The sequence below is a fragment of the Mustelus asterias genome, chromosome 2 (assembly GCF_964213995.1).
Source record: "Mustelus asterias chromosome 2, sMusAst1.hap1.1, whole genome shotgun sequence".
NCBI classification, from domain to species: Eukaryota; Metazoa; Chordata; class Chondrichthyes; order Carcharhiniformes; family Triakidae; genus Mustelus; species Mustelus asterias.
This window is the reverse complement of record NC_135802.1, coordinates 129,278,558-129,290,868: the sequence shown is the minus strand read 5'-3', so window position 1 is coordinate 129,290,868 and position 12,311 is coordinate 129,278,558. Positions and strand designations below refer to the sequence as shown.

The 12,311-nt window shown below is 39.5% G+C and overlaps 1 protein-coding gene across 2 annotated transcripts in view; it reads right to left on the bottom strand.

Moving 5' to 3' along the window:
* The window catches only part of dtnbp1a (dystrobrevin binding protein 1a), a 226,876-nt gene that overhangs the window by 21,602 nt on the left and 192,963 nt on the right, over nucleotides 1-12,311 (bottom strand). For both annotated transcript variants that reach the window (XR_013500785.1, XM_078241444.1), the window contains exon 8: nucleotides 11,149-11,304. Coding sequence is in view for 1 of the 2 variants with exons in the window: in XM_078241444.1 (XP_078097570.1) it covers nucleotides 11,149-11,304 (156 nt within the window). In the remaining variant the exon portion in view is untranslated. The remainder of the gene's footprint in view (nucleotides 1-11,148; nucleotides 11,305-12,311) is intronic.

Below are 12,311 nucleotides of genomic sequence, written 5' to 3'. Positions count from 1 at the left end.
TTGACAAAAGTTTTTTGCTTATGTCTTGGTGTCCCCACCAGATAAATTTCACTTCTTGTCCTGTTCTCCAGTCTCTGCCTCCAAAGTATTTAAACTAAATTCCCAAATCACATCGATTGTAAACAGAAAGGGCTTCCCATTCTTTTTTCACCCAGGCACTTACACCAATTGTTCATACTATTCCCATCAAAGATAGAAAACCATCCACTATAGACAAGAAGAAAACAAGGTTAATAATGTGACAACTGAAGATGTTTCAAGGTCCAGGTACCAGCCAAATTTCCATCAGGACAAAGACAGTTAAAGCTATTAACAAGCCACCAATTCTAATACCAAAGCTTTCATTTTCCATTGTGAAATAGAAAGGAAGCAGCATTACTATACTGTCTTTAATGTAGATTGGGGAGTGGGACTAGGCGTGGGATAGGAGTTGGGTAAATTAAAGTTCACAGGGGGTGGTGGATGGAAGTCTAACCAAGAGAGTATTGGAATAATCAAGTCGAAATGTGGCAAAGAATATCTGAGGCCTGCAATGCAGATGACTTTGTGATGAAAATGATAAAGAGGAGGATGTTGAGAACCAATCTGGTCCAGGCTGAAACAGTAGCTGGGAATAGGGATGAAATCACCAGCAATGACATGGAGGTTACTACAGGGTTCAAGATGATGGCTGAGGTCTCCCCAATGTTTAACTGGAGGAAACTTCTGTTCAGGAAAGTAGTCTGACAGAGAGTGGAGGGATGAAGAGGCAATGGAGAGATTAAGCTGGTGTTGTCAGTGTTATTGTTGAATCAAGGAAGTGGAGGTGAGCACTGAATGTTAGAAGGTTCAGCAGTAATAGTAGAAAGACATTTCTGAAAATTTCTACTAGGATTTAATAAACTGAGGGTGATACCACTGAGCTGGATGAAGGGAGAGGGGCACTGGATGGTGATGGTGTGGTTTACTATGCCAAAACTGCAGAGAGGGTTTGGAGGGAAACTGTAACAGTCACAGAGGATATGCTTTGTGACTTTGTTTAAGGTTATTTTAGTGCTGTGGCAGGGACAAAATGCTGGTTGGAGAGAAGAATTTGGTGCATCTATAATATCTTTTTTTCCATTTCCTGTTTGAATCCCTCCAAAGCCGTTGAATATCAGAGATATGGCACTGGTTTGCAACGGATCAATCTTTCGTTAGTGTGCAATGGCTTTGGGTTTCAAAGGAATGTGAATAGTGTGAGAGGGGAGGGAGCCATTTACCATTCAGCTAGCGTGGGAGCTGGGGAAGACTTTTGGGTGGTCTATCGGATTAGTGCAAAGGGAGCAAGGCAAAGGACTCATTGATTCTGAAGAAAATTATTTGGCAAAGTGAACACAGACATTGCTTTCATTGGTTATGGAATCAAAAACAGTCTCAGAATAAGTAGTTGATCATTTATGGCTGAGATGAGACATTACTTCACTCAAAAGGGGTGTGAATCTTTGCAATTCTCTACCCCTGAGGATTGTGGATGGTCCATTGTTGAATACATTTAAGGTTGAGATAGTTGGACAGATTTTTGGCCTTTCAGAGAACCAAGGGATATGAGGAGCCAGCAGGAAAACTGAAATTCAAGTTCAAGCATGATCATATTGAATGGTGGAACTGGCTTGCTGGGTCACGTTGTCTACTCTTGCTCCTATTTCTTGTGTCTTGGATGAAATGAGCTCAAAGGAAAGCTCTCTGTCAAAATAGGAGAGAAGCTGGAGTGAGACATAGGTTTAGGGATTTGGCGCAGAGGAGATAGCACGAGGTGGGAAGTGGGGAGACAGCAGATTTAGCCAAGTGGATGATCTTGATCTTAATGACAAAGAATCTATGTAGGTCAGAGTAGATGGTTCAGGTTAGAGGAATTAAAGAGGATTGTTCAATTTGAAATTGTGACTGTAAATCGTTTGAGCCAGAGATTTTTTCCAAGGATGGATGCAAAAAATAGAACTAGCATATTGGAAGAGGGTATGGGGATGTGCACATTGGGGGGGATACAAAAAACGTAATTAGAAATGCCCTTGTCAATGATCACAATAAAAGAAAATGGTCAAGTGCATGGATATCTCAGAATTCTCAGAAACCCTACAGCACAGAAAGAGGCCATTCAGCCCATCGAGTCTGCACCGACCACAATCCCACCCAGGCCCTATCCTCATATCCTTACATATTTACCCACTAATCCCTCTAACCTACACATCCCAGGACACTAAGGGCAATTTTAGCATGGCCAATCAACCTAACCCGCACATCTTTGGACTGCATGATATGATTAAAGAAGGATTTAGGGAGAACAGGAGAGGGGGAGGAGACCAAGGGGTGTTCTGGTGTCGGAGTTTGGATGGGGTATGATGTGGAAAGTAGAGACTGAGACACTTGGGTAAACAGCAAGGTATCACCAGCTGTGAATCAAGTTTCAGTTCAAAGCCATGATGTCAATGTAATCATGCAAAATAACAGCACAAATGGCAAGAGAAAAACCTCTTTGCAACGGCTGCCCTCAGATAATTAAATAATTCATTCGGCAAGGGAAAGGCAGTCACAATGTGCAATAAATTCTAAAATAGTGAATATATAAGCCTTAATTTAACAGAACAGAAAAATCATCTAAATGCTGAAAGCTTTTGATGAATCCTTCGCTCTCATTTATTTAAATTCCAAGTATAATTGTACATTGCCATTGAATCTGCAATTAAAACCAAATATTAAAATGCTTTTCAACAATTTATAGCATACACCCTAAGTCTGCCTCTGCATAACTTGGTAGAAAATTCAGCATAAAATTCATATCCCCTCTTTTACTCTGTTCTCTTGGGAAAATCACTGATGTTTGAGGAATTACTTAACTTTGGAGAATTAATCAATAGCATTGCCCAAGAGTAAATTTAAAGGATTTTTCATTTTGCAACTATGTTCACACATATAAATCTTCTACATTTTGAAAACTTACTGGTAGGATGAGGAGGAAATTAGGCAGGGTGTTTTTGAACGTGCGCTCACCCTTATCATGCATGACGGAATTATCAGTGCTAATGGGAATAGAAGAAAATATGAAACAATAGAAAGGCCATCTGCAGAGTCCTTACACAGACCCTGATGATTTATTATGACCTAGGTCATCCACTCCTGACGCCAACTTCAATCCAGCGAGGTGGTGAGTCGGTGGGTGAGTGGCAAAGTGCAACTGAAGCAAAGCCATGTCCCCTTTATCAGCATCAACTGAAAACACATCCTTAAGGTCAGATTTCAGTTCATTGACTTGTAGGATTTTTAGAAGTCCTTGTTACTCCCGCCACTGCTCATCATCCCGCACATTGTTTACACCCCTTAACAAAGCCCACCCTCCCCCTTCGCCTGACCCCAAGGCTTACCCTCCACACCTCCACCCTTCCCAAACCTCCCCCCCACCAATAAGGTTCACACTGAGCCCCTCCCATCATATCCCCAGACCGGTTTTCTAATTTAGCAAATTGAAAGCGGCACGGTAGCACAGTGGTTAGCACTGCTGCTTCACAGCTCCAGGGTCCTGGGTTCGATTCCCGGCTCGGGTCACTGTCTGTGTGGAGTTTACACATTCTCCTCGTGTCTGCGTAGGTTTCCCCCTTCCCAAACCTCCCCCCCACCAATAAGGTTCACACTGAGCCCCTCCCATCATATCCCCAGACCGGTTTTCTAATTTAGCAAATTGAAAGCGGCACGGTAGCACAGTGGTTAGCACTGCTGCTTCACAGCTCCAGGGTCCTGGGTTCGATTCCCGGCTCGGGTCACTGTCTGTGTGGAGTTTACACATTCTCCTCGTGTCTGCGTGGGTTTCCTCCGGGTGCTCCGGTTTCCTCCCACAGTCCAAAGATGTGCGGGTTAGGTTGATTGGCCAGGTTAAAAATTGCCCCTTAGAGTCCTGAGATGCGTAGGTTGGAGGGATTAGCGGGTAAATATGTGGGGGTAGGGCCTGGGTGGGATTGTGGTCGGTGCAGACTCGATGGGCCGAATGGCCTCCTTCTGCACTGTAGGGTTTCTATGATTCTATGAAAGATTCTCAGTAGGATAAGTTTGTCAAATACATATTTAGAACTAGAATTAAATGACAAGAAGGAACAGCTTGTCATTCATACAGCAGACATTAAGGGTGTGAAAGCAGAGAGAATGGTTGGCTGCCTGACAGCTGGGGAGGTAGAGTCAGATAATGCAGGAGTTGAGAGTACATCTCGCTCTCCAACAAATGAGGGTGATTCCTCTGTGGAGTGCAACCACAGTCCCGGCATCATGGATGCATAAGTGAGGGTGAAGGTCAGTCGAGAAATTACGATAAAGTTTGGCAGTTCTACAGTCAGATGCATTGTTCCAGGATGGCATATTTCTTCCTTGGTGTCACGGTACAGAAGGTCACTTTGCCATTGCAGAATATTTTGAGTGGGGGGGGGGGGTTGAACAGCCATTGGTCATGGATCATATCGTACCAATGACACAAGGAGAAAGAGGGATGAGGTCCTCCAGGCAAATTTTAGGAGCTAGTTAGGAGACTAAGAAGCCAGACCTCAAAAAATCATAATTACTGAATTACTTGGTAGCGAGTATAAAATAAAAGGATAGTGCATTTGATTGCATGACTGAACAGATAGTGCAGGAGGGCAGTTTTCTGTCATTTTGATTGGCTCTGTGGAACCTGTGTAGATTGAACAAGTTGGGCCAATGTCTTCACGGAGTGGTTTGCAAAGCTTTTGAGGAGCATTTAAAATAATTTGGCAGGGGGAATGGAGCATCAGAAAGGAGAAACAAGGTACACAAAGGTTCTGGAGAGACCAGTAGCACTAGAAAAAGAAATGGTATGGTTTTACGTAGGGTCAGAGTAAGCAGAAATTTGTGTCTAATTTGGGTTTGCAGTACATGTATGTAAATGCAAGAAGTGTGGTAAATAAGGTTGGTATGTTGAAGGTACAAATAGGTACATGGGAAATTATGATGTGTTGGGGTCAAAAAAGGACAGAATTGTGGACCAACTATTCCTGTTCAGAAAGATACGTAATGAAGAGAAGGGTGGTAGAAGAATATTACAGAGAGAATACTGGAGAGAGAATGTCCTGGAGGGGTCAAGGACAGAACCTACTTGCTCAGATTTAAGAAACCATAGAGGTACCATTACACCGCTGAATGCATTCTATAAATCTAATGTGGAAAAAAACAGGTTTGCAGTGAAATAATCGAGAGTTTCAACAACCACAGAGTAGTAATAATGAGACTTAAATTATCCTAATCAAGAATGAGAGAGTTTAAAGGACAGAGTGCGAAGAGTTTCTGACTCTAGTTCAGGGGAATTTTCTTGTTCAGCATATTTTTGGGAAGGTGGCATTTCTGGATTTGCTTCTAGTAGGTCAGGTGTAAAATGTCAGTTGGTGATCATTTAGGCAACCGTGATCATAGTATTATAAAGTTTAAGTTGGCTCTGAAACTACTGCCTTAAACATGAAGTAAATTACAAAAATACGAAGACAGAGTTGGCTATAAAGGACTCGAAAAATATGTTAAAAAGTTAAGACGGTAGAGAAGCAGCAGCAGACATGAGGAGTTATTTCATATTCTACAACCAGGTGAGGACAGGTGCAAGCACTCCCCTTTTACCCTTTTTCATCAATTGTAACAGGGTTTTTGAAATTGTCAATTTTGTGTATGTACTTAACAGTTCACATGCTGATTGCAAAGAACTCATTCAGACAGGCTTTCTTGTAGGGAGTTAATTTTGTGTAAAAAACTTATCCAGATAAAGCTATTAAAATATCAAAAAAGGTAAACTGCTGCAACACACAGACACACAAGCATGCAAAAATACAAGTTATAAAGTAGAGCAGGTTAGCTTTAGGCAATGAGGCAGTTCTTAAAGTTAAAGTCCTTGGATTTTTTTTCCTGGAAATGCTGCTTTGGAATTTGGAGACTTTTTAAAAGAATTTTTCTGTCTGCTGTTCACAATATAAGCAGGCAGGGTCTAGTTTCACTAAAAGAGTGAGGGAGGCAAACAGCTTTTTGTTGCCTTCAGATGTTCCTTCTCTAGACTGCCTCAAAGCAAGTAGTAATAGAATAATAAATTATACAAAAAGACTTTAAAGTAACAACTGACCATTGATACACAATGGAAAACAATTGATAGTCTATACATTTTAATGAAGGAGTTTCCACCTTTTATGGTTAAACTATGGATATGCAATAGAGACAGATAGTTTAGTAATTGCATTGCGCATAATCAGTTTTGAGAGTTCTCCTTTGTTGCCAGGTAGTCCTGGAGGTCTTATTATACTCTCTGTTTTAGGGTAAGTCCTGGCAAAGGCAGGCATAACATTCCACAAAGGTGTGGTCTAGGTACATTCATGGTTACCCATTTTTAGAAGCTCCTAGAAACTTAGCATACTTGAAGTCCCAAATGTCAAGTGAACTGCAGCAGCTATCTTAAGTCAGTGTCTCTGTTCTAACAGCTGAAGTTGCCTTTTTAAAATAATGTTTAAAAAAATGCGAGTTCAGGCGATTTCATTAAAATTTAATATTTGATATGAACACACTCTCAAAGTTATATTCCATTGAGAAGGACTCTACAAGATGCACTGCCTGTGGCTAAGGAAGTTAAAGATGGTATGAGATTGAAAGAAAAGGCATACAATCCTTCAAAGATGAGTGGGAGCCACAGGATGAGGAAAAGTTGAATATGAGAAACTAGCAAGAATTATAAAAGGACAGTAAGATTTTATAAGTATTCGCCATCTGCCACCCTAACTTTTTTTGCAGCCTCTTTGTCCCCTCCTCACAGGTTGCATTTCCACATAAAGGTGCCCCTAGGCAGAAGTGATCATAATATTACATTCAATTTGAGGGAGAGAAGAGTGGATTGAGCTTAAATAAGGGCAATTATGAGGGCATGAAAGCACAGCTAGCTAAAGTGAAGTTTTAAATTAAGTTAGGGATAGATCATAGCGAAGTAGTGGTGAACATTTAAGAGGATGTTTTAGAATACACCGAATAGATGCATTGCAATGCAGAAAAAAAATCCCAAGAGGTCAACCCAACATCTGTGGTTATCTAAAGAAGATAACATCAAACTTAAAGAAAAAGCATGCAATTGCACAAAGATAGGTGGCAGGTCAGATGATTGGACAGAATATTAAAAAAACAAATAACTAGAAAAAGCATAATAAGGAAAGAAAAATTAGAATACGAGAGAAAGCTAGCTAGAAATATAAAGACAGCAAGAATTACTATAGTTATTTAAAAAGGAAAAGAGTTAACAAAGTGAGTCTTTATATTGGTCTTACAGAAAGTGAAACTGGGGAATTAATAATGGAAAAAACTAAAGGCCAGTTAGCTTTACATCTGTCATTGGGAAAACATTAGAAACTATTATTAAAGAGACTACATGAGGACATTTGGAAAAAAAATCAGACTAGTCAGGAAGAATCAACATGATTGTGTGAAAGGGAAGTCATGTTCAACCAATTTATTGGAGTTTTTTGAAGAGGTAACATGTACTATGGCTAAAGGGGAACTAATGGAAGCACTATAATTTCCAGAAAGCAGTTGATAAGGTGCCACATCAAAAGTTACTGCGAAAAATAAAAGCCCATGGCGTAGGAGGTAACATACTTGCATGATGAGAAGATTAGCTAGCTAACAGGAAACCCAGGGTAGGCATAAATGGTTCTTTTCTGGTTGGCAAGATATAATGAGTGGTATGCCACAAAGACCAATGCTGAGGCCTCAACTTTTTACAATTTATGCAAATTACTTGGATGCAAGAACCAAAGGTTTGGTTGCTAAATTTGCTGATGATACAAAGATAGGAAGAATAGTAAGATGTGAAGTGGACACAAACAGGCTCCAAAAGGATATGAACAGGTTGAGTGGGCAAGTACATAGCAAAAGGAACATGATGTGGGAAAGTGTGTAATTGTCCATTTTGACAGGAAAAACAAAAACGAAACACATTTCCTAAATTGAGAGCGATTGCAGAGCTCTGAGATGCAGAGGGATCGAGGTGTCCTAGTGCATGAATCACAAAATGCTAGTATGCAAGTTCAGGAAGTAATTCAAAAAACTAATAGAATGTTATCTTTTATTGGAATACAAAAGTAGGGAGGTTATGCTTCATTGTACAGGGATTGGTGAGGACCATATCTGCAGTAACATGTTGATCTCTTTATTTAAGGAAGGATGCAAATGTGTTATAAGTAGTTCAGAGAAGGTTTACTAAAGTAATACCTGGATTCAGTGGGTTATTTAATGAGGAATGGTTGGACTGGCTAGGCTTGCACCCACTGAAGTTTAGAAGAGAAAGAGGTGACATGAGTGAAACATAAAATATCCTGAGTGGTTTTGACAATGTGGATGCGGAGAGGATGTTTCCGCTTTGGGAGAATCTAATATTAGATGGGAGATTCTAATATTAGGAGACACTGTTTAAAAATAAGGGATCACCGCTTTATGACAGAGAAGAATTTTTTCCTGAGGGTTGGAAGTCTTCAGAACACTTCTTCAAAAGGCAGCAGAAGCTGAGTCTTTGAACATTTTTAAAGCAGTGGTAGATAGATTCTTGATAAGCAAGGAACTGAAAGGTGATACCAGAGGACTACAGAATTGCAAATGTTACACCCTTGTTCAAAAAAGGGTGCGAGGATAAACACAGCAACTGCAGGCCAGTCTGTTTATCTTTGGCAGTGAAATTTATTTTTAGAAGAGATAATCTGGGACCAAATTAACAGTCACTTGGAAAAGTGTAGGTTAAGGAAAGCCAGCATGAATTTGTTGAAGGCAAATTATATTCAACTAACTGCACTGACTTTTTAATGGGGTAACAGAGAGTTTGTAAAGTCAGGCCAGGAATGGGGCATCTAATCCCTGTTAACAATAGATTAGTGATGTGTTTTGAAACAGATTTATGCTCCACACATACAATCTTTTGTTCTTAGATAGACGGATCACTGTTGGTATGAAGGCAATCTTATCCCTTCCATAAATGCTGCATCAACAGGATTATTATAATGAATGCACGATTACTAACAGATATATTTATATTTCATATCACATTTATAATTAGGCTGAATTAAAATATATATTTCCATGTTGAAAATTAATCAATGGGCAAAACAGAGACAGGAAGCAGAACCAGAAAAATGCATTTTCTGAAGATGCTGACAACTCAGGGATTATTTGGAGAAATCAAATTTACAGTTCTTATTGCAAGCAATATGCATTTATGTATTTATGTTAAAATAAGACTGATTACAAGACAGCAAAATACCTTACCACGTGACCAATCATGTATTGTATTGTAATAGAGTTAATTAAGTACAATGTTTGTCATAATTAAGATCATTATGTTAAAATCTGTCTCCTGTAGTAAAGGTCTTCAAATAATTAAAACATTCTTTTGAGATTGTGTATATCGGAAGAATGATAGCACTGCCAGATTAGATCTAACATGGTTTGATGCAGACTTCTTGTATTTTCCAGCATGTCTTTTTAAAATTCTCTCAACTTTGCCACTTTGACATGAGAGAGAAGTGATCTGTAACATGCAAATTTTCAATTATGACAGCAGGTTGTGTAAACTTAGTTTGTATTTCATCGAGTTTGGAAAATTAAGGAATGATCTATTGTGGCCTTTAAATTATAAAAGGATTAAAGTATTTACTTTTCTGCACAAATTCTCATCCCAAAGGGCTGTGAATGCTGGATTAACTATAGTTTTCAAGATGAAACCTGATTTTTTAAAAAAGATTTGTTATCAAGGTGTACAGGTCATTGGCAGTTAAATGTAATTGGAGGCACAGACCAGCCATGATCTAACTGAATAGCAGAAGATGCTCAAGAGGAAGAATGGGTTACTTTTGATCCTAGTTCAAATCACGTTAAGACAATTATTCTGAATGTGTTAAACTGATCCTAAAATCGCTGAAGAGATATGCATACAATGTTAACAGGTAGAGGGCACTCAGTAAAGTGCATAGTTCCATCATGCTGTGTTAATTTTGCAGCACTTCCTTGAGACTTTTACCTGGTTTATGCCCTGCAACTTCTTTCATTTTACTTGGCATCACCACCATACTTGTTTTCTTCCTTCTCCATGTCCTCCTTTCAGTCACTCTTTCCTCTTCGAATCCCACTAAATTTAAGTCTCTTATCACGGTTTCTTTCCATCTTGTCTTAAGCCTTTTCTTCTTCTTTCTAGCAGTCCCATTTGCCTCACCACATTTCTTCTATCACTTCCCAACAGGTGATCATGCCATTTCAATCTCTTCTTGGCTATTTTCTTCAATGCTCCCACCAGCTTTACCTTCTTCCTGATATGCCGGTTTATGATTTTGTCCTTTCTCATTAATCCACACATCCATTGCTCTGTAACTACAAGGCTGAAAACCAAACTATTCCATACTACTGAGGTGGCTTCATGTTTAACAACTTGCTTTGAAAACTCTGCTCACATGTTGGCAGTTGTGACAAATTCCATCACAGAAGTTGAGACAATCCACAACATTCTAAAATAATCAACAATGTTCTATTTCAAACAATGCACATCATTCTAAAAGAAAAAGTCAATTTGCCCTATCTCCCAATGTTAACAGATGAATCTATTAAAAAAATTCAGGGACTGGACCCAGATGCACTAATCACAGCGGTAATGGTTAAGGCAAAAAATGGATTACAACAAGTATCTGACCTAGAAGTTTCAACATTTTTATATTTTGTTTCCCTGTTGTGTCCTCTTGTATTTATCCTTTATATATACCATCCAAGGTATTTAAATAGAACTAAATTTACAGAGTCATTCTCTTAACTAACACGGACATGAGTAATCTCTCATGTCAATTTATAATCACTTCACTCCAACCCCAAGCATACACATACCAGATGAGAGTTTTCCTCTATGGGCTTATTAACCCAAAATGAATTTCCAACATTATCTGTGCAGATCTGAATACACGAAATTTCAAAATGCATTTCTTCATATTCAAGAGCTGCATATATATTACGTGTACCAGAAATATTAAGAGACAAAGAAACTTCAAAAATTGTATCACAAAATGCATTATACGAAATAGTTTAAAAAAAACTTTATAGGAAGGTTTCATCGCAATACAATAATGAAATAATGTAAAAACCTGCCTCGTCTTTGTGCTATCTGCAGGTATCCTGTAGACAGGTACTGCTCCAGATCCTGCTGAAAAGCTTCTTCAAAAAACTTCTGTCGCTCTTTCAGTTTCAGCTGTTGCGTGTTCTCCATATCTCGTACCTTCTGAGCATGTTCACCATCCAACTCAGCTGGAACAGGAAAAAAAAAATCTTTGATATGAACTGCGAAACAGATTCCAAGTTACAGCTGTCAACCTGCAAGTGAAAACAAGGAGCTACATAAAACAGGAGCTTACCTTTTATTACCCATTTGTTTAAAGAAACTAGCAAAATCGACATAGCAAACTGCTTAGATTTTATTGGATTCCATCTTGCTCTGGATGCTGCAGCTGATGGATCCTGTTACACTGACAACTCTTTTAATGCCAACTTTGCAGGATGTTCATCATCAGGGTTGCATTGCACACTGGGAGCTACTTTTTACTATCACAAGGGAGCCAGTGATCCACTTTGTGTGAACCTCAACACTGTCTACAAGAAGTGGTTTTTCTCACCACACTGCTTCAGTTTGGAAGTTTGATTGTGATTCGACATCCAAATTATACAACTATTTTCATAGAATCCCTGTAGTGCAGAAGGAGGCTGTTTGGCCAATCGAGCCTGCACCGCCAACAATCCCACCCAGGCCCCATCCCGTAACCCCACGTATTTACCCTGCTAATCCCCCCGACTCTATGGGCTATTTAACATGGCCAATCAACCTAAACTGCACATCTTTGGAGTGGGGAGAAAACCGGAGGAAACCCACACAGACACAAGGAGAACATGCAAGATCCGCACAGTCACTCAAGGCTGGAAGCGAGCCCAGGTTTCTAGTGCTGTGAGGCAGCAGTGCTAACCACTATGCCACCGTGCTGCTTTGGTGTTGATGTACATCTGAAACAGTTTTGAATCAAAAAGAGAGCATCATTGTCTGACTGTTTTTACAGATCAGTGCTTCTTCATTAAAAGACATGTTGTAACAGTATAGGCTCCTGGGACCATAGCATCATTTTGTCCAATTTACTACTCTCATATGCAGGAGGAAAATGGTTCTCTGGGGATTTCAGTGAACCCATCCCCAGTTCAAATGGATTTAAAGTAACAAACTCTAATTCTAGATTTGATTAATTATAGAAGGTTAGTTCTAGAGATTG